The sequence below is a fragment of the Anser anser genome (genome assembly GCF_964211835.1).
Source record: "Anser anser genome assembly, chromosome: 3".
In the NCBI taxonomy this organism is placed as follows: Eukaryota; Metazoa; Chordata; class Aves; order Anseriformes; family Anatidae; genus Anser; species Anser anser.
Window position 1 is genome coordinate 89,691,524 of NC_139722.1, and position 23,197 is coordinate 89,714,720.

The window sequence follows — 23,197 nt, forward strand, 5'->3', positions numbered from 1 at the left end:
AGCACGGTGCCTAGGATGACAGAAGTCACCACAGGAGCCTCTGACAAAACCAGATTTGAGCCACTGGCTTCTTGGTGTCCTCCTTTACCTCTGGAGCTTCGGGGAGGTCTCACTAGGAAGGATACCTGGTCCTCACTGGGGCCTGTGGCCAAACCGATGGCCCACGCGGGATCTATGCAACCCCACGGATCAATGTCAGCCAGAGTGTGTTCAGAGCAGCTAATTACAGAGGCCAGAGCTGGTGAGGTGAGGAACTGAGAGAGCATGAAGAATTAATGTGGAGCTGCCAGCAAGCACGGATTAAAAACAACCGCTGTCTATTCTAACCTCATTCGGTGACTTGCAGCTAGGATCTGCTGCACCAGAGCCTGGCCGAGCAGCCAGCGCTGGGACAAATCAGGCGGCAAATGAACTTTGGTGCCCTAGGATAAAAGAGAAGGAGAGATAGCAAGGGACCCAGAGAAGCATCTGGAATGCAAATCAGTGCCCCCAAAGCACTGGCTGTGAATACCTGGCCTGAACCCAAACTGAGCCTGAGCATTTCCTGGCTGACAGCTCACTGTCCTTGCAGCGAGAGGAGAAAAAGTTTCAACCTTTTGGCCTCCGAATTCCCTAGTAGAACTATACTGAACATGAGCAGACACTCTTCAAGTGGTTTGCAATTGGAAAGGAAGCTCCCCTATCTGCCCACAAAATGCAATGTTTCACCATCCCTGTCTACACGTTAAAAACTGAAGGTCAAAACAGCCAAGCAACATGTCCATGACTGTCTTATAAATCAGTCAGAGGTGCAAAGGGGGTCAGATCTGCTGCTTGTAGCCTACGTGCAATCCCAGCTAAGTTACAAAGCCTCCCCAAGGCTGGGAAAGAACCACAAAACCTCCCTTCTCCAGTAACACTGTCACTGGGAATGTGCTTCTGGGAGACATGGCAGGGACTCTAGGCCTTCAAACTAAACAGGGGTGAAGCCCCTGTCCCATATGAGCTGGGCTGACAGTGTCGTAGGTGTTAAAGATTTCACAAGTCTTCTGCTTTAGTCCTTTCCTCTGTGCGTCTGTCTGCCACAGTCTGCCAATCCATCTTAATGGCATATATCCTGGGATGAAAGTGCCTGGAAATGAACGTTCAGAACTGAGCTACAGGCAGAGCCATCTAACTTAGCAGTCCTGCACTACAGAAAGCCCCAAGTCATCTCTCTAATTGCTCAGAGCTTCTTTATCTCTGTTTTTCAGTCTGGCCTGAAAGGCAGCTCTATGATGGAACAAATACTGCAGGGCTTTGTGTTTTCCAAGGGAAAGCTTTGGGTGCAGCCCACTGCCCTAGCACCAGATGTTGTTCCAGGATCCTACTTACATCAGAATCCTTATGCAGGAAGTAGGTGAAGGCTCTGGCTAAAATGGAGGGAGGAGATATTGATGTCCATAGCTCCTGACCCCTGCTGAACCCACACCTCCCCACACCCACCTCTGCAATCTGGCAATGCACCTCTCAAGCCTAATTAACTCTGCTCATACCCTGTGTAGCTTTCAGCATGACACACAAGTTCAGGCCAAACCTGATGCTTGTAAGATCCCAAAGATGCTTCTCCTGGAGCAGAAACCCAGCACCCAAATGCCACTGTGCAGAAGGTGGGCAATGCACGGGCCACTCATGCACGGGGATCAAGGACCTCATTCACAGTTGTGACGCTAACTGGCCACATGATCCTTAGCAAACTGCTTTCAGCCTCTGTGCTTTATTCCCCTTATCCGCTGACATGACATGATGAAGGTAATGAAGAGGGATAATAACATTCACTGGCTGAGAGGGGAATTCAGAAACATCAAATGTTTTACGAGTGCTCTAAGACCTGAGAAAGAATATACTAGAGAACAGGAATACCTGAGCTCTTCTGCCTTTCCAATAGTCAAAGATGGAGAAAAACCAAAGTAGGACCTACTCTCTAACCCCCATTCCTCTATCAGCGGAGATGTGAAAGGCCCTTGTGGGATGTTCTCCGGTGCCAGCTGTTGCAGCCAAGTCTTTTGTCTGTTTTTGTACTACATTCACACCCAGTTTCTTGTATCAGAGTCCAAATTCAGCTGGCCAGTTTTGTCACCTATTAGTTTAGCCTGTTTAGCCATCGCCCTTTCCCCGTCTCCTCCATCAGATGTGCCTGGCATTTCCTAAGGGCACACACAAAGACAGGCCATCTATCTGCTGCCGAATCTCTCCAGCTGACCAGAGGCAGGCAAACACAAGAGAAATCCCAGGATGCCCGCAATCCTGTTGTTACCTCTCCCCAAACAAGGCAGTCTTCACATTTTTCTCTTGTAATCCATATTATTCCTTCTTCCCAAACAAAAGGGAGAATAAAGGCCAGTGAGGAGCGATGAGGAATCAATTACAGCAGGAGCGAGCCCTGCCTTCTGCTGGCTCCCTTTAAGACCAAAGCTGGCATTTCAAGAGTGGCACGCACACAAAAGAGCACCAGCTGGGCTGCCAGATAGGGTAGCCCAAGGGATGCCTTTAAATGTTACCTTCTCACAAGAAGAAAAGGTCTCCTCTCAGTTTCCACGGGATAGGGACTTCACTGTCACACTGAAAAGCAGCGTGGATCTGGAAGAGCTGGAAGGGTCTGCAGGGGCAATGCCATGGGCACAGAATGTGTGGGGTGGCCAAGCAGTCAGAGGTTGCCTCCAGGGCTCTCTGCGGGGCAGCTGAGAAGGTGAACATGGGGTGGGAAAAGGCTGCTGCATGCAGAGTTGGGCACGCAGCTCAGTTTATGAGGTTGGGGGGGGAAGGCAGGGGGCAAGAGCAGCTATAAAGCGAAGGGAAGACAACGCTGTGCGCTGGGAGGCAGGGTGCTGTGCCAGGCAGAGCTCCGTGGGCTGCATCAGGAAGCTTGTCAGGATTCACAGCCAGGAGCAGGGGATGCTGCAGCCTCAGGCTGATCTCACCAAGGCTCCCCGCCACCTTCCTGCAGCATCCCTGCTCTGGGACCGGGTGATCCCAGTCTCTATGAACTATGAAGTTCTGGCTGCAGCCACAGTTTGGGCTTGGCACCCAACTGAAGCTGGTCAGAGAGGGGAATCCAGGGCTTGGAGCCCCATGGAAATTCCCAGGGCGTTACAACTGCATGCAAGACAAACTGAGAAGAGACGCAGAATCTGAATCGTGGCAGGAGATGTCCAGTGTGGAGAGGACTGGGACACTATGCAGCCTGGCAGAGTCATTTGCAGACCTAATATGAGGTCTAAAGCCAGACCATAGAGAGAAGAGCTCTTACCTTTCAAACAGGGGCTTTGAGCACTTCCTTAAGTGTGGTTTAGTGTAACACTACTGATCACAAACTGAAGCCCAAAGCTTAGTGCAGGCAAATCCCAGGAGCGAACAAAAGTCCCCAGAAAGAATTTATTACAGCTCATAATCCCCAGAACAAATACACGCCTCTGCCTCTCTCCCCCTCTCATTTAAATGGATGTTAATGAAAAGCAGTCCGTGTCAGGCTTGTGTTCTCAGTTACAGTGCTGTGGGGGAAAGTTACTGCTCCGAGAGCCAGGAAGCAGAGAGTGGAAAAACAATCGTAGCACAGATAGAGACAGGGAAATAATATCAGCTTGTACTGAGTCATAATTTCAAGGAATGTGTGTTGCCTTCATGCCATGATAGGATGTATTTATTCCTTCACAGTCTCTAATGATGCTTCATACATTAATATATGCGGAATAAGACAGTTAAAGCCCTTCAGCTTCTTCCACCCCTGGTTACACAGAAACCTTATCTCAACGTGTCTTTAACTGATCCCAGCTTGGTGTGCAGGGTTCCCCGTGTCCACTCGCACGGTCGCTACACAGACCTCTTCCACTCCTTCAGCAACTACAAAGCAGGAAAGTTCAGGGAGCTCATCAATACCGAATAAACTGAGTCTTGGTCACAGTTTGGAAAGCAGGACTATCCCAGCTCTATTCACAAGGTATCCCCTTTAGCTTTAGAGAGACTGAGCATGTTCAGTGCTGTGTCACAGGCCTGCTAATTGCTATGGGATGTTCTCTTTCAGCTTCATTATGCTGGGGAGACTCTGATGAAAAGGATCGGGGGAATCAAAGTCTCCAGTTCCCTGCTGTGGCTGGGACTTTCTGAGGATAAACACCAATATAGTAAGTTTTGATTGGCAATTTTTCCCCTACAGCAAACCTGTGAAAATCATTTATATCTCACTACAGGGAATTTTCTTGGATTTTACTGTGAATTTAAAAATCAAAGAAACAAACACATCTCCACCCCTGACCTCCTAAACCACCGTCAAATGAGGATGGGCTTGAAGCAGCATCCCCTGACATGGCAAAGCCAATTGCACAGACTGATCTATGGTCCATCACTGTCTGACCTGCCTGGCATGCTTATGAATGTTGGGATGGAGGGAACGAACCAGCAGAGAAGCAACAAAACTGCAAAAAGGCAAAGTGGACACGTGCCTGGCAACCTGAGGGTTACATGCTGGATGGAAAGGGACCTGGGGCATGCAGGCAGTGGGGTAAATGCAATGGCATGGTTGTGCCTACCTTATGTAATTATGTAAGAGTGGAAGCGCTAACGGGAGGGGAGTGGGCAAGCTACAGCTACAGCTCCTTCTCTCCAGGATATCCCCACCTGCCTGTGTGCATGGAGAGCAGATGGTGATATGGTAGGAGCAGACTTGCAGTGGAGCTACGCTTGAGTTCCTTTGCTCATTTGATCCACAGTCTAATTAGAGAAAGTGTTGGCACATAAAGATGAATGGTACAAGACATCCATTTCTGAAGCCATGTATACAAAGAAAAATCCTGCCATCCCTCTTCATGGAAAATTCCCTCAGAGGTTGTTTGTGACCAGTAACAGGCCTTCCTACACGTGGACAAGAGGATGTGGATTAAGAAATTCAAAAACAGGAAAAAGAAATTTCTACACTCCATAAAGTCAAATTAATGCTGTCTCAGAAGAACAAAGGCCCACCTAATATGCAGCCAGAATAGAGCAGAGGGAGGGTTCAGAGTCTGGCATCTAAAAGACGAGAAGCAGGAGTCCTCAGGCATTTCGCCAACTCCACATCTGATTCATCATGCCATCTTGCTCAACAACACCCCTTTCCAGTACTTAAAACATGTTGCAGGGGATAACGTGGACAGGCTATGTCCTTCCCCACAGGCCAGTTGGGGTGTTTCACTCCCAGCCCCAAGCCCTGCTCCATTTCCACAAGCCCTGAATGCCACCTTGGGCACCAGCTCTGCTCCTGGGTGCCAGCTCACCCTGCTGCTGCCACCCACCTGTGTCCAGCACCAGAGCCATCATAGCAATGTGCACATTGGCAGGAAAAAAAAAAAAAAGCAGGAAACAAGCCACATCTGGAGCTGAGCAAATCTCCAAACACCTGCATCCCTGTCTCTTGCCAAGCCCAGTGGGGAGAGAGTGTACTCAGCTCACGGGGACCATGCAGCCTCCCCAGATCTTGCTCTTCCCAGCCTCAGCTGAGAGGACACAAACACTTTCCCAAAGAGGTGGTCATTGACCCACAGCAATGGGACTGGGCAGTCTCTTGGTTCGCTACCAACCCCATGGGGGCTGTTGTCCCCATTCCTGCATGAAGATGCTCCATCACGAGATGGAGATTCCCACAGGGGTTCATCCTGCCTTACTACTGTCCCCTCCGTGCATCCCCCTCAGGAAATACCTTAAGCCCATAAGGGGAGGGATTTGCACTACGAGAAAAAACATATATTTGTCTGAAGTGTCTCCCATTGTACTATACCCCAGACCTGCCTTTATCCAGGGATCCTTGTAAAGGCTAAGGATGTGCATCCTCGGGGACCTCCCCATCTCTACAGCGTATGAAGGAGAGAGATGGACATAGCCCGGACATTTTGAGAGCAGAATTCTATTTCTAGTGATTGTTCCACCCCTTGTCCAGCCTGCCATTTTGCTTCTAGCAGAGATCCCCAATAAAAACCAACAACAACCAAACACACACAGGATGTAGCCTGCCAAAAGTCACAGAGCAGGAGGAGGTAAGTCCTGCTCTAAATGCAGCTGTGCAGCCCTTCTTTCACCCGTCCAGCTATGAGAATGGAGTGGAGAAGTCTATCATGTTTCCATAGCCACTGCTTCTACCTAGACAGCAGGAGCAGATAAACTAGACATACTGGACATTTGGATGAAATTCTTTTTTTCTCTCTCTCTTTTTTTTTTTTCTTTTTAAAAAAAACACACCAAAAAAAACCTCATTGAAATTCTGTCAGGAGGGAAGATGTCCTAAAGGTACAAAGTGGCTGGTCAGGGAAAGCTGGCTGTGGCAGAGAGAGGGCACATTTGATTTCAACAGAGTATGGGAAAAGGTAACCAAGGGGTAAGATCAGAGCTAGAAGCTCGGCAGGGCCACAGCTGCCTCTGCCTCAGTCAGCACAGGGGAAGCCCCATGAACCCAGCACTGGAATGAATGCTGCTGCTTATCTCAGGCTCCCAGAACGCAGGATGGGATGTGCCAGCTGGGATTTACCTGCAAAGCCCTGACTCCCTCCATGCAACATGGGCAGCAAAGCAGCCTGGCCCTGCTGTCTCTTTGGCCTTTAGTGTGGCCCTAATCCTCCCAAACACAGTATCATCTCTCCCTTAATTAAATGAGCAGTTGTGGGACTATTGCTGCACTACTTATGGTGGGCATGTGGGACGAAGGGATGGAAAACACATGAATTAACCCTTATGGGACACATGATGCAAAGCAAGGCTGGTCCCAGCTTCGGCTGCGAGCAAAGCCACTGGCACTGGGGCTTGGTAAGTCTGGATGGGGCTCTTCTAGGGCCCCAAAGGAGGTCCAGAGAGTGGCTTGGTGGGGTCAGGCTCCTGGCTGTCCTGAGCAGAAAGACAGACTGTGTTGGTCTTCATCAGACGCGCCAACCTTACTGCTCTTGCTGTGAGCAGGGCCAGGACCTGGCAGCCTGAATCCCTTACCACACTCATGGTGTTGAGCACCATAGATGAGATCTCCTGGTCGAGCACCATAGAGGAGAGCACCTAAATTCATCTCAAACCCCAGAACACACTGTCTAGATTACGGTTCTAAGGCCTTGCTGAGGACAGATGCCAGACCACGACTCCTCATTACATAGGCCAAGCATAAGGCAGGGTTTCAGACCTACTCCGGTGAGGTGTCTGTGAAGAACTACCCAAAGGCAGCAGTGCTGGCCAGCCCAGGGTTTGGATCATTGTACATGCTCTGTGCCTCAGACAAGTGAGCTACAGCATCCTGTCTTTCTTCCCCTCAGACATTTTCTGGGACACAGCTGTCTGAAGGCAGCCAAGCAGCTCCTTTCCTTTCACTGTTGCTGTATCCAGTGGTACCCAGAAGGAGAACTTAGCAAGGAGAGGTCGGCCTAAGGGAAAATGGAAGTACAAGGAGCATAGCACGAAGGGGATGACACGTAATTGACTTTTCCCACCAATTCTGCAGAATGAAGAAGCAGAGTGAACCACAGCTGCTGTGAGGTCTGCCTGCTCCTGTTTCGCACTGTGAGGTCTGCCTGCACCCTCTGTTTTGCGACATGCCCAGATGCCTCCAGGCAAACCCCTCTCTTCCCCCAGCTTTGATAACTGACCCTTTCCTCTCTGCCACCAGAGGCAGCTGGCCCCTCTGTGCAACTCTTGTTCCCAGCTCACGGTCTGAGAGCGCGCACTGTGCTCAGCTCTCTGACTAGCTGAAATGGAAGCCTGCTGCACAGACACTGCCAGGTTTAAAAGAGCACTTGCATCCCTCCTGCGGGCAGGCTTCACAAAGACCTCGGTCAGAGGGGAAGGAGCCTCTCAGAGCCCCCAGGATACAAGTGGTGTTGGGGGGAGGCTTCCTGACAAAACCCCTGCAGAAGCAGATGTACTTACACTGTCTCTTCTCTGTCCCTGTTAACAGTCTATTTCCCCATCGTTGCCCAGGAGCCAAGCACAGGGCAGCTGCACGTCTACAGGGCTTGCAGCAGATGGGCTGTGTTAGTGCAGTGCTGAAGCAGGCAAGACAGCAGGGATGAGCAGCTGAGATCGAGTATTCTTCCTCCTGAACTGAAGACTGCTCAAAAGCTGCTCTCTGGCCTCCTCCTCTGTCTGACCCAAAGAGGTAGATGTTTAGGGCATGGGAAGTAGGGAGGACAGTGTCCTCTTCAGGCACTGTAAGAAGGCTGTTGAGCAGGCTGTGTTCCCAGCTTTGAGGTGGGATGGATTATTATAACCACAGACTCCCTTCCCATTTCATGCCTGGCTATAATTTCCCCAAAAAACTTACTGGGGAGAGGCTGATGCGGTGAGGCTCCCAACCAGGATGTGCAAACTCCACCAGTTCAGGTGCTGGGGTGCCTGTCACCCCTGTGGAGCTCTCTTTGGGAGAGGCAGTCACTCCTGGAAGCAGTGGTGATGGCTGACACTTGTTGAACATTTTTGGATTTTCTGGGAAGCACTTCAATGCATGTTACACAATTAAGTCTTGCTGAAGTTCAAGAACAGGCTGGAATGGTTGCACAGGTAGTGCAAGATAGTTTTGTCCCCTGCCCCCCAACTTTATCCAGTCAGAGCACCTGGGGGGTCTCTGGGGGTGCACCTGGAATGACCAGCTTCAGCCTCCACTTGTACAAGTATGAAACTAGGCACTGGAGAAATAGTTGATGCTCCATGGAGAATGAAAGAGTGACCTGGAAGTGCTAAAGAAGAATCCAGATAGGCACTTAGAGCTCCCATTTTCTCTTAAGCCTCTGTAATGCTTTGTATCTAGCAATTTCAGAGTCTGAATAATTGATACGACACCTGATCGTTCAGGAGACAATCAGGTTGCAGTTTATCCTTACTCAGCTTTGCACATGGCTGCAGCTGCTGTGAGCCAAGTCTGAATGGAAGATGCTTTGCTCAGAGCCTGGAGGAAGGGAAGGGGGATTGTAGCAGCTTCCCACACGACAAGTAACAGTGACTTAAATCAGGTAAGCAGGAGCAAAGATGATCTATGAGGATTCAGGGTACCTGCAAATGAATTGGTGCCAGCGATCTGTGCCTGACATTCTCTCCAACAAATTCTGTATCAGGAGCATGATCAGATCATGACTGGAAAATCAGCAGAAGTGGACTTTTGAAGAAGGCAACATTTCAGTGGCTATCTGCACTGAGTACTTGATTCAGTGATGCACTGGTGGGGCGGGGGGCAAGGAAAGGTGGGGATCAGTGCACATGGATTCAAGGTAATAGCAGAATGCCTGCATCAACATGAAGACCTGCTGTTCATGGAATAAACAGGACATATAACAGCCAACACATATATGACTCCCTTTTCTCCCTCTCCAAGTCTTCTTCAGCTTTACACGTCAAGATCTTTGGGCTAGGGACATGTCAGTCCCACATCTGTAAGCTGTGTCAAGCATACTGTCAGTGCTGTTTGTAAAGTAAACATCCAATCAAGCTGTAGACACCTGTTATTTACTGGGTTCCAGCAAGAGTAACTGAAGGCAGTTGTCTGCCCTTGGTTATGCAGGAACTTTGATTAGATGATATATTGGTCCCATCTGGCCTTAATAATCTTTAGATCTATGGCTTTAATCCAAAGCTCACTGAAGTCTTTAGAAAAGCAATGACTTCAACAGCCTTTGGTTCAGAGCCACTGTATTGAACCTACAGAGCTTGAATGACACTTTACGAATACGTAGTTACCTTGCCAGGTATTTATAATCCTTGCTCATGATCATGGTATTTGACTAACTTCCAAAAGAACTGAGCAGATACTATCAGAAGAGACCACAGTCTATCCAAAGGGTCCATACCGTAGCCCACAGCAAGCTGCTTGACGGCTGCACGGAACATTAGTTGAATACACATCTATTGATGGATGAATGAGTAAAGCCAAGAACCCATTTGAATAAGTGGAAAAAGACAGGGTATAAAAAAATTGAATACATTTTTTCATCACAAACTGTTCACTTAGCTTTAACTGCAAGTTGTTTTCAAGAGCCTTGAGGGAAGTGAATCACACTCATTAGGAAAATCAGCCTCCCCTCAATCAATCCAGTGATGTAATCTCTACCGCGTAGAGATACTGCACTGGTCACAATGGCATGGATTTAATTAATTTTGCAGTTGTATATTAGGCAAACTTTGTATCTCCAGCACAATGCAGCTACCTCCAGGGTGGTACCTGTATAACTGCATGCGGTAGCATGGTGCTGTATGCTTAACCAACAGAATGCATTTATCCATGGGGTTTGGGTGGGAACGAGGGAGCTGAGATGTTGAATATTAAAAAAATGACTTCTTCATGGTTCAGGGCACTTTTACATTGACATAGCTAGTACTTGTCAATTTGTGTGACCTAACACCTCTCTTACTACTTTCACTTGTCAGAAACAAGAAGCAACCATGGCAGGTATCCCTGCAAATATTGTCCCCTGTTGCGTTCATCCACCACGACCTCTCAGACACACCTTTGCACTAGCTGCATTATTTGATTCGAAGAAGTGAAGCAGCAATTCAGTTTGGCAGGCCTTCCTGTCTGCGTTTCCTGCTCAGCAGAAGGGTGTCAGTGGTGACACCACCAGCCCACAAACCTATTACCCTGGTAAAACAGCTTATGGATTTCTTGAACTTGGATGCTGTGGCAAGCGGTGTGATCAGAGCTCATTGTTTCTACTGACTTGGAAATAAAATCCCTTTTAATCAGTCCCAAACACTGTTCCTCACAGTAGTTTACAATTTCACTGAAAGCTTCCCATCCTGACTATACACAGGCCAGGCCTAGCTGGTGTGATCAGATAGGGTCTGTATCAGCACTAAGCTGGAACAACAGCACCTGTAACTCTCCAGGTTTTTCATAGATCTTGGATGCATCTCAGAAAGTAAGTTTCTTCTCTGATTTCTGGAAGCGGGACTTGCCAAGGTAAGTCTGTGGCACTGCTAGTGCAGATAAGAGGCTTGAACTACAAAACTGAAAACCAAGAGCAGGATCTTCAGACGTTGTGTTTAAACAGGCCTTGCTCTCGAAGCCCAGGACCTGCCAGTTTTACTAGGGGAAGCAGATGAACATTCCCAGCTTGGGAGACACCCCAGGGCGAGGAGGGGTCTTTGCCTTCTCCCCTTTCAGAAACCCCCTGTTATAAGCCTCTGTGCAGTCATGAGTTCTTTAAAAGCACAGCAAAAATAGTTTGGAAAGGGTCTGCCAGTAAGCTCACAAATAAAAAGGAGGCTAAAAATTTGCTGTTTGGGTATACTCGATATCACTGCTTGCACATGGGTACCCCAGGCAAGCATCCCCCTAGTAGGCAGACTCTGGGAAGGGAGGAAGAGCCTGACGGTGGAAGCACGTGGGGATCTGTCCCCAGCTTCAAGGCTGACTCACCAGGCCAACTTGATAAAGAGTTGCACTTGATAACTGGTCACTGCCTGCCCTGGCTAGCTTCTTCTCCTGAAGGAGGGTGCAAAGCAAGCAATTCCTCATTTGACATAGGTGCACCTGCCACAAACAAGGCACCCTTGTTCTTGAATGTCTGATGGAAACCGTATTTCTTTCCTTCTCCTCCTCCTGATTTTCTTGTTTGGGCTGGCAGAATTGTAGGGCAATGCGAATGCTCGCTCTGGAGGGGGGCAAAGGAAGGAAAAACGATGACCAAATAACTCCAGAACAATGGGAATTGCCTCCAGGGAGCTCCCCTTCACCCTGCTCTCTCATCAGCTGCAAGATATTCAACATCATCCTGCTCTGCTAGCCGCTGAATATTTTATACCACGGCTACGAACGCTCCATTTGTATTCTGTTTCTCTCTTTCGTCATATCTATTATAAACGAGTAGTGTCTGAAAACTCTCCCAGGGAAGATTTGCCTGGATGGCTGTGGATATTTTATAGTCAAATTGTGAGAGTAAACCAGCTTTCAAGTTCTGTAGAGGGGGAAAAGGGTAATAAAAGGGTTATTAAAAAAATAAATAAATGTCGGGGTTTTATACGGCTTCCTTTCATAGTGACAGAGCTTCAGTTGGCTCCACGATGGAGCTGGAGCTGCTATGAGAGGCTTGAGCTGAGAGATGTCCTCTTGCTGGCACTGTTTGTCATCAGGAGCCATCTGATACGGCTGGCTCAGCAGGGCTGGCATCTGGCTTGGTAGGACTGGGCTGACACTAGGTGACACAGGGGTAAGGGATGGGTCTGCAGGCACTGGGGACAGGTGGCTATATGGAAACGATATGGACGTGGCCCAGGGTTGTGGCCAGCCCATCTTTGCCTTCATATCGACACTTACATGATACAGGTAGGAGGCAAGGGTCTGTCCCTTCATTTGGCAGGAGTCCTAGCAAGGGGGGCTTTATCTGAGGGTAACTCTCCTCTTCTCCAGCCAGGGGCTAAAGCGGAAGGTGGCAACAAGCTGAAGAAGCTTGCTTTGCCCTCAGACAGGCTGCCACTTCCACAGGGGGATCTCAGAGGACTTCAGCCACCAAGAGCATCGAGATTGGCACCATCCAAACAAGTTAAAGGTTTCTAGCTGGATTTCACAACCTTCACACAAGCAAAACAAGCCAGGGAGTATCCAGCATGCATTAGAAAGGCAGATTGAGCCATTAGACCTGCTGTTGGAACAGAGGGCATCCCAAATGTGGGTTCATTCATGTGTGGATACAAGGGACTGAATTTCAAATCACAGATGGATATATTGTGGGTTTCCTAGACCAAAGCACATCTTCCATAGCCCAAGAGAAAAGAACTTTCCCTCATTTTTTTCTCCTTCATTCTGACTCTATCTAATCAGTCTAATTTTTAAATAATTTATTCGCTCTCGGCTCAGCAGCACCCACCCTGGAAAATCATCGCATAGTATTAAACAGTCTATTTACCTCAGACAAATTTAACAGCCCCTTTGTGCATCCAGGGGGAAATGGGAAACAGGCAGGGACAACAACATAAAGGAAAAATCAGCTCATATAGAAGGCACCTGAAGCTGGGAAATACAAATAGCACTTGGCAGCTTCCCGAGGTCTTTGGCTTAACTGTATATTTTGCTCTGGGCAATTTGTGGATGAAGAAAATGGGTGAAGAGTTAAAATGTTAAAAGCCAAAAATCAGTCATGAATTGATTCCATAGCATGCCCAGTCCACACCATCTCTGGACAAACCATGTGAATGCTGTCACACAAAGCTCTCTTCCAATACAGACCAAAGCTAAGGGGCTTTTACTTTCCCAGTGAAATGAACTTGGAAATGGGATACACAGCGGTATTCCTAAAGGAAACAAAGCGAGAGGAGGTCTTCTCCCTCCACATCTTTTTTCCTTGTCAGTCTCCCACCTCTCCCCATTGGTCTGTGCAACCCTTGATTGTAATCACAAATACCTAAATCCCTTACAAAAATGCCAGGAGAAGACATGTGGGCATTAGGCAGCAAAGCCAACTGACCACAAAGGAAAATGTCAGAGAAAAGGGAATTTGCCAGCCAGCGTTAACAGCTGGATTCTGTCAGCTAAGCAAGCCCAGGAAAACTTGCTGTCAACCTGTACCAACAGTGCTCTGCCTGAGTAACCTGCCAGCATGAAGGCAGAGCAGAGCAGCCCATCTGCAGGAGAAATACAGGTATGTGGAAACACCTCTGACCTAGCAGAAAACACCTCTGACTGCAGAAAGCAAACACAGGTCCTCATAGCAAAGACAGAGATGGAGACCTGCTCGGTGAACCTCAATCCATCCCTTACCGCTGGCACCCACGGGGTCAGGGTTTCAGCCTAGCCCCCACCGAGACAAGAAGATTTTACAGCTTTAACTCTCTGCTCAGCCACACATGCACAGGGACGTGATGGCCGGACTCGGGAGTGTGCTCCCTTCCAATGCCATCCACGGTGCAGAGGCAGAGAGCTGTTAATTAACCCCGTTTATTGAAGGGCGGACACATTCCTGCCTCGGCCCTGATTTTTCAGTCAGGCTCCAGTCCAGCAGGTGATTAATAACCCAGCGTGCTGTGGGAAGAGTGCATCTATTATTCAAATTAATGAAATTATAATCAAGAGGTGACGAATTAGCAATTGCTCCTTGACTGGATATGGAAACTCATTAGTGTGCCAGGCACTTCTGTGGTGCTCGCTGCACTCGTAGGCTTACGGTTGGAGAGGAAGGAGCCAGGGAGAGCAGGGAGCCCCTTGGCAGAGCTTTGCCCCGGCAGGTGCATCCTGACCATTCCAAAATAGCTGTGGCCACCACAGAGCCCTCCGGTCCCACAAAGTGCCTCCACCTCCATCTCCTCTCTGACACCCCATTGTCTAGAGCAAGGTGGCTGTGGCCATGTGAGGGAGAAGCACATGAGCGCAGCTGAAATTCTCTTTTTTTGTGGAAGGTATGGGGGCCTTGTGCCAGAGAAGGCACGAACCAGAGGGGAAGGGGTGATGGTTGACTTCAGGAAACCGTCCCGAGGACAGGCTGCAGCAGCCACACAATCCTAGCACTGCTAAGCTGTGGGTAAGGGACAACCATCTGAAGACCATCCTGCTGCTTTGAGCACTGGAGCGAGACTCCCACCCACCCAAACCGCTGGCTGCAGTCGTGGCTGGTGAAGCTGGGGCTGGAGGTCTTCCCCGACACCCTGATCCAGGCTGGGGCTACCCATCCCCAGACGGTACTCACCGATGTGCTTGCCGTACATGTGGTAGTAGAAGGAGACACAGTAGTACTTGGCCGTAATGTTGTAGAGGGGGCTGATCAGCCGGGCTTTGTCTCCCGTCACCCTGGGCCGAGATGCCTCAATGAACATGTAATAACCTACACAAGGAGAGGGAAAGGTGGGGAAAGGCAGCACACACCGCATCTCCTGCCCTGCAAGTGAGGGGATGCTGTAGGCTGGGAGACCACTCCTCCTCCGAGAGACATGGCCTTGCTCTTCCCATTCAATTGTGATCCCAGCCAGAAACATTCCTAGAATATCTGCAGGTGTTCTCCCTGTGCCTGATGTATTCGGGGGAGAGCAGGAGAGATGGGCATCAGCAGACCCCATGTGAGTTCATGCAGCAGATGAGTCCCTTAACATGCATGCATGTTTGGGAGCAAAATGAGCCTTGCTCCTGCAGCACAAGGAGCCCCAGAGCTGGCTGGCAAGAAGGAAAGCAGAAAGGGGATGGTGAAACCAATCCAGCGTAATTTCTCGACCTCAAGCAGAAGGAGATAGCATTCAATACATTTGGCCTAAACAACATTGTTATCTAAAGAGAACAATACCAAAGTAGTTGCTAACAACCCAGGGAGGAATAGATTAGCTACTTAATTTGTTGGCATCATTTTCAATGCTGGATCAGGCTGGCATACTGAACACTAACGGAAAAAGCCATTTCCTTAGCTGGCCACTGGATGTTTCCCATTTTTTTCTGAGTTCAGAGAGTTGTGCTTGCATACAAATTTACTTTCCTTATCACAGAAAGGGAGAAGTAATATCCAGCTAAATCTGGAGTGTGTACCCCATGCACAGCTCGTGTGAGCAGTACATAACACCATTCTCCTCCAGCCAGGGGTGAGGCACCTGGTGAGTGTCACCTCCCCCAGCCTCATTCCTCATGCTGCTGTTTAATACTGAGGAGATCTGGTTGCCCCACTGAAACCTTCTTTGAGGAAACAGCTGTCTAAAACCAGCAGGGTGATTTCTAGGTGTTAGAAACGTTCTCCTACTTGTTTATCCTTTTTTGACTTCAAAACAAGCATCAGACGGGACAAGGACATTAGGCAGTAGGCAATTAGCTGGCAACAAGAACTAATGCTCACACTATTCCCTTAAACAAAGTCGTGGGCGCTTTAATTGTGTGTTTAGTGCCAATCAGTTACATGCAAATTAACCGCCGGCTCCCTGCACCCTGTGCGGAGGAGAAGCGTGTGTGCGGAAAGCAGATCAGCGCTCCGCCGGCTCCCAGAGCCTCAGGACTCCCAAAGAGCAGTGGTGTGTGCCTCGCGTCCACGGCTGAGCCAGAAGAAACCCAGAAGTGTGCCTACCCTCCGGCGTACCGCTGATGTCCGTGGGGGGCCCCGTGTTGACGGTGCGCTTGGGGTTCTGTGTCAGGGCGTTCTGCCGCGTCCAGTCGAAGTTGTCCATCTTGTCCTGCACGAAGCCACAGATCTTCTCGTCCTCGAAGCGGCAGGTGTTATCTGCAGGGAAGGACAGGGGATGGTCAGCTGCAGCTTCTCAAACCTCCTCCCCGAGGCTGCCTGGCTGCTTGAGGAGGGCACACGCCACTGCTGCAGCACCGCTGAGGCTCTGTGTCAAGCTGAGCACAGATGGGCAGCCCCTGGCCCCAGGAGGAGGCTGGAAAGGAATATTTTCATGATTAGTGTGATTATGGAAGGGTTAATCCAGGCTGATGGATGCAATGATCTGGCAAAATAGAGTAAGGCTAATAGGACTAAAGAGAAAGAGACGGTCTGCTGGGAGGTCTCAGGGAGCAGACGTAGAGGAGGGTAAAAGCAGTAAGAGGAGCACGGAAGGCAAACAGGCCACAAGGGCTTTTAAACCAGAACAACTTGATGGTAGAATAATTTCCCCAGGAGAAAAGAGAAAGTGCGAGACGATGACCCCCACTTTGTTCTATGTATTACACTAAACTATGGCACACATGAAAAAATCAGCTGTGGAGAAGAGGTCAGCTCAGCGCTACAAATGTGTCATTTAGCTACAGCACATTCAATTTATACCAGCTAAGAGACACATTTGCTATTGCACCTCATGCTGGTTCCCCTAACAAAATAAGTTATGCAGGCAAAGGGTTTTTATGTAGGATCAGCCACGTGTGCAAAGGGGCTTCCTCCTACTGCTACCACAAGACAGTCACACCTTATGGCAATATTATAAGACAGGTGAAAAATCTGGGACATAGGCATGACCCAATATAGACTTAAAAAGAATGGTGCGAACGGGGCTTGACCAGACTGAAGATAGTCTTTTGTCTAACCTTTGTGGTGAAAAGGTACTTCCTGAGCCACAAAACCAAAGGCAAAGGGCAAGCCTTGCACTGCTAATATGGTTGGAGAAGGACAGGGAAAATAGGCAGAAGAGAAAAGTCCAAGATCGGTTATGAAAATTGCTCTGTGTTTTTGAAAGATCCATGGGCAGAAATCAGAACTGGGGAATGAGCTGAGAGTGGGATCCTACAGCGTATAAGTGGTGCAGACACAGCAAGCACAGATCTCTACCTTCTGTCTTTATATTGGAGCCAAGAGTTTGTGCAATTAAACTGGAAGATAAGGTAACTAAAATCCATTAAAGAACACGCAGAAAAGAAAACCATGTTCTTGCTGAGGTCTTAATATTTGTTAGAAAGCTCATCCATGGCATGACGATGCGTGATTCATCTCCTTGGGGTTTACCCCCACACCGTTCCTGCTATCATGGCCAGATGAAGAGAAGCCTGAATGCTTGCCTGGGCTCCTACACTCCTCTGTCCTCAGTGGTGGTTTGCTCTGATTTCTGAGCAGGACACCTCAGACTTTCAGTTTGAGCATGGGTGACTCTAGCAGGATATGTAGGACAGAGCAGGGTCGGCAATCTATGTGCTGGGTGCCAATGACGGGATGGGGAAGGGAAGTTTCCTCCAAGACCAGGGTGAAAAGCTTGAGACATGGTATGTTGTGATGGTGGAGCTTCTCACACCTACCACACACCCCAAAAACTGCCTTCTTGTACCAGAGAGACCAGCCACGAAATGAACAGCACCTTGACTCTGAGATGCTACACCTCCCAACTCCTACCTCACAGCTAAAGCCCCTCTGATTTGTGAAAGAAAACAACTGTCTGCCACACAGAGATCAAAAACTTGCACACCCCTGTGGTAGGGACCCAGGGGCTCTGTGCTGTTGTTCCACCTTTTTGCCTATCTCCCCCACCAAAGCAGTCAGACAAGAGGAGGCAGCGTCCTCCCACAGCCCATGAAATGGTTGGACACTGCTGCAAACCAAGGGCTCGGTTCACGGATCGGGGCAGCTGGTTTTTCTTCTAGCTCAGCAGGAAACACCGCTCCTGCGAGCTGAGCACAGCCATAGGGAGCTTGGCTGGGCTGTCCACTTAACTGCTGATTAACCCTGGCTAAGTGCTTTCCGTTCAATCCGCTCATTTCTAATTAGCATCCTAATCCAAATTAGCCGCTGCTCCACAGTGCAGTGCTGGGCGCTGGGGGCCACGTGGCGGCTGGAGCTGCAGGCAGGATTGGATGGGGCAGACGCCTGCAGGGGCTGAAGCCCGGCAATAAAACAGGCCAGAGGCACTCTACCATCCCCAGCACAAGGAGACGGAGGGGGAAAAGGGTGAGAAAACAGCTTCTAAGGGTCCTTCCCCAGCCCTCGTGGCTGACAGGAGGGCGCTCGTGGCTGTAGCAGGCACCCGCTACAGGTCCTCGGAGGAGGCGCTGGAGCCCACAGGCTTTCTGATATTGCTGGGGTGGTCCAGCACCCCTGGCTTGTCTCTGTTAGACTGAAAACAAACATTTGTGTGGCTCCAGCTTACAGGATGCTGGCTGCAGCTAGTAGACACAAGTTGTCTCTTACAATGGCATTACCCAACACAGCAGAATCCACCGTGACTGTCCTTTTGCAATCAAAGGTTGTGGGACAGGGAGGGTTTGCACCTCTGACCCTGTTGTGCTTGTGGACCTTCAGAGGAGGAAGGTAACATATTTCCCCAGCACAAAATCCCCTTAACAGGGAATATCAGATAGAAAGCAGAGCTGAAATATGTAACACAGAGGCCAGACCAGCAACTGACTGAGAGCGAGCAAACCCACAAAGAGAAAAGTACAGAAACCAAAGGAGAAGTAGGCTAGGGAGAAAGCCCAAGTCAAGGTGGAGATCTGAGAGAAGGTGATCAAAAGACTCAGCGTGGGGAGAGAGAAAAAACAGATCTCTGCAAGACAAAAGGAGAGTGTTCTTGGCTTACAAGTGCCAGATGATGGCCTGCTGTATAAGAAGTCCCACACACCCATGGGAAGAGGACCTGAAAGCTTGAAGATGGTAGGAAGAGGCTGCTCTTACTGCTGCATGTGGGACACTTGTCACAGGAGAAGACACAGTATGCTACGGACTCCTAGCTCCTTGAATGCCAAAACAGGGCCCTGACTCCATCCTCTCCTCTCACTCAGATGCAGCCAATTCCAGAAGGCAATGCTTCCAGTAGAGAGCACAAAGTGGAGGAGGACCCTGGGCACCACAGCAGGATCAGGCTTACTTGCAACACCTTTTGCTGTGTGGGAGTTTAACTACAGCATGTTGCCTCTGCTTGGCTTGGGATCTCAAGGCACTTTGCAACAGCTAATGAACAAGGCTTCTCAATATCTCCAGGAAGCAGCAACGCCTCTCTTTATATATCTCTTGCTTTTCACATGGGGAAACAGATGCACAAAAATACAGGCAGACACATTTAAGGTCACAGCAGGCAGTTCTAAAGCTGGAAACAGAACCCAGGTGTTCTGACTCCTGGTCCTTTGGTTTAAAACAAACCACAGGAAGGCAGAAGCTCTGCTGTTTCTCCAAGCTAGAAGCGGAGATGCCCAGAATGACTTGGGTATGTTCGGTGTGGTTTGGGACACAACCAGTATGTCACCTCTGGATGGTTATCAGCAATGCTGACTGGGAGAAAACTGGCAGATCCATCTGAAAAGCAAACCTTTCAATGACCCGCTGTGTCTCAGAGGCCACAGCAGTGATCTAACTGCTGACCTTGTCTGTGTGAAGCAAACCTTCTTTCAGGCTCACACCATCTGCCAGGGATCCTGGCTCAGCACTGCGGAGCAAAGGAACCTTCCTGTTTAAAAATTAAACAGGGGCTTTAAATATTGAACACAGAAGTTTTTCTCTGGATTGTTGGAGGCGAGGTGGAAGTAGCAAGGGAGCTGGTTCCTCAAAGGCTGGAATTAGTGCTGTCTTCACCAAACAGATTTCCTTGGCAGGCTTTGCAGTGGCAGCAGCTCAAAGTGCAGAGATGTTTGCTCCTGGTTACAGACACCTCCCTGCATCCCCAAGGGAGAGACCCTCAGCCACGGCTATTAGCATTTCTCATTGCTTTACCTTCTTGAGAAACATAATGGAGGTTTTCATTTCAAGTCCTTAGGGGGAAGCCATTCCTGGCCCTGAAATTCTGACTGCCAGATGAATGCATACAAAAAATAATAATATGATCCTAGCTGCAAACTATGGGTGAATAGCAGATGGAAGCTCATTCGAATAAAATTGCTTTCATCATTTAGCTCTGCTATGACGGCTGAAACTGGCTTGGAGCACAGGGGACCATGATCCGAGCCTCAGCTCTGTTACAGACCCTCAGTGTGACCCACAGCCCGTCACTGGAGATCACTTTCCCAACTAGAATATGAAGACAATGCAAACTGGATAGTGACCTCAAAGTACTCTGGGATTTAAGAAGCAGCATGTAACAAAATTTTCCTTGATAAGTTTCTAAAGCATTTATAACCAGTAATGGAAGAAAGCTTCACAACACAATAGCTGTTTGGGTCATACTAGAACACTATGTGCTTTAATATCCCCATCTACCACACTGGGATAATATGGCCTATACAATCCCATTTGCCATTGTGATACAAGGAACTGGTGGCACTGCAGTGTTTGGGTTAGAAAGTGAAGGCTATATCCAAATGAAATTGCAGGGTCAGGGTAAGAAGGACAGAACAGATTCTCCAGCACTGGAATTTAGACATGACATTAAAATGATCAGTTATCCTAAGAGATATTAAAAACAATACCTTAGAAATATGATAACACCAATAAAGTTTTTTAAGATAAATTCTGGTTTCAGATGAACTGATTTTTAAGAGTTATTCGGTCTTACTGCTAACCTTTAAGTAAGTGAAATTTTCAGTGTCTTCTGTTCACTCCCTCTGCTTTTAGATTGCTTCTGCTTTATAACCCTAGCACCTGGCTATGTAATCATGGCACATGCATGCCTGCCCCAGTGCCATTAACATCTTATTAGGCTGGGAGAGAAAATGCATGAAGAAATAATTGTATTAAGTGACTCTCAGAGTTTGTAAATTAATCACCATTGTGCATGCCCTTGGATCAGGCTGCCAGAGGCATTAATCATCCAATCTTTGCCTTTCACTTGAGAGCTCTCAATGTTTGCTCCCAGAATTTGGCTGGGCAGCCTAGTGTGAGGATACCTTTGCAATCCTCTCCCAACCCCTTCCCCTGGGGCTGGTGGTAGGAAAGGAAGTGGTGGGAAAAAGTGGCAGTAGCAAGGCTTTCCATGATGCTGAGCTGAGAGGCTGGCAACTGAGCCATGGCCCAGAGACAGAGCTATGAGGCTTTGCACTCATATTTGCAATGGCAGCAGGTCTGAAAGGAAGGGGCATCTCTGAAAGCAAGTGTGGTGGATGCAGTTTTAAGGCAGTCAATCTCAAGGCGTGAACTCAGAGGCAAGACCCTGATGACTGGCCCAGCAGTACCAATGTTCAGCATAGGCTGGATAACATATTGAGGAGAAACCTTAAGTGCTGGGTTTACTGCATGAAAAGAGAAGCGTAGCTGAGTACTCCTCTGCCATACACAAATTTCACGTAACGTTCTTGTCTCAGTCAAGCTGCCAAAGCAATCCCAGATGAGCAGTCTGAAGGATCAGTTTACAAAGACCCCAAGGAGATTGACACAATTAGACCGAAGTTGCCCTGGCATTATCAGTGATATATGCAGTATAAAAAGCAAGTGGCAAAAGGCCAGATTTTGTCACTTCCTGCAGCGAGCCAGGATGCTCACCTACTCCAGCAAGTGCTGAAGGACACATTCTGGAGTGGGTCCCTGGCAATACGTTCAGGGTTTCCAAGTGAGTTCCCTCTGGAGAATGTTAGAGGAGGATCAGAAAGTGGGGAAAAGCAAAGAAAAGAGAACCAGGAACTACAGTTACAAATTCCCTCTCTCTCTGTGAGACGCTCCTGCTCTCAGGTAGGGTATGGTGCATCAAATCATCCTCAGAGAGTGAACAAATGCATCATGGCTGCCCTAACAAGATAATCCTGATCCCAATTTCCTGGTTATTACTGCCCAGTCCCACCTCCTCCTGCCCACTGGTATTCTGCAGCGCATCAGTAACACTTGCCTGCCTATACACATACTACCTAACATGACTGAATGCTGTTTCAGCTTCTTTTTATTTTACTCCGCAGCTGGAAATGGGAAAAAAAAAGAACAGTTACATGGAATGAGCTCTGTGGATCATCAGCAAGGAATCTGCCCATCTCTACCCAAGAGTTTTGCCTGGGCTTATATCCAGCAATCAAAGCACAGGAACTTCGTTTCATCCCCTGGAGGTCACTCCACCACTACTTATAGCATGCTAGAAATCCTCTTCTATGCTCAACGGAAACCATCATGTTCTTGTTAAAGACCACCATTCTGAGATGTTGTGTATTCTGCTCTCAAAATCAATGGGAGCTCTTGGTGCTCACTAAGGATGGGCCTGCATCTAAATGTCAGGCTGCCTTGGCAGGAATGACTGAAAGGTAAATGAGCAAGTAAACAGAGATGACACTGGAGGGGAAGAAGATAGGAACCGGACTCCAAGAGTTTGCAAGAGGAACCAGATCTGAGCTGGAGACTGCTCCATACCAGCCTGCAGAGGTGTCAAGCTGTACCCTTTCCAATCAAGAAGAACATGGGGGTTATAGACATTACATTCAGACATTTTGGAGGACATAGAATATTCTGTTTACTGGATGCAAATTGCTAATATTAGGGGGAAGGTGGGTTCAAGTTCACAGCCTACCCAGTCACAGAGATACCAGGTGTAAATGGGAGGTATGTCTCTGGCATACGTCTTTGTAATAATTCAAGGTACAAAAAAAAAATGGCATTGCTTATTGGAAGCATTATTACTGTACGAAATTTCATGCTTTTTTGGGGGAAAAACATTTTTGCAAAGTTAGTGCTGTTTTCCAGCTTGCCTGATCTGCTGGAGCACTTGAGTAACATGCATTACATTCAGAACATAAATACAAAGGTCTTGTTGCTTACCCGTTGGGTTGGGATAGTTGATTGCTGGAAAAGAAAATGGAAAAACAGCAAGTCAGAACAGCTTGTACTCCCTCAAATCACAAATTACAATCAAAGCCTGAAAATAAAACAAACACATCAAGAAAGGTCATAGATGTACAAATCTCCTAAAATCACCCCTGCAAAACAGCAGTGCTTGGTGTCTGCCTTGGTGATGGAACAAGCTGCTGGCT

At 48.4% G+C, this 23,197-nt stretch overlaps 1 protein-coding gene across 3 annotated transcripts in view; it reads right to left on the bottom strand.

Moving 5' to 3' along the window:
* Nucleotides 1-23,197, bottom strand: part of MDGA1 (MAM domain containing glycosylphosphatidylinositol anchor 1) — a 134,934-nt gene that overhangs the window by 4,447 nt on the left and 107,290 nt on the right. For 2 of the 3 annotated variants that reach the window (XM_083831626.1, XM_083831628.1), the window contains exons 12-14: nt 22,986-23,009; nt 15,975-16,127; nt 14,625-14,759 (exon numbers count right to left, since the gene is read on the bottom strand). In XM_083831626.1, the coding sequence (XP_083687752.1) occupies nt 14,625-14,759; nt 15,975-16,127; nt 22,986-23,009 (312 nt within the window). The remainder of the gene's footprint in view (nt 1-14,624; nt 14,760-15,974; nt 16,128-22,985; nt 23,010-23,197) is intronic. The other variant, XM_083831627.1, reaches the window with a different exon arrangement.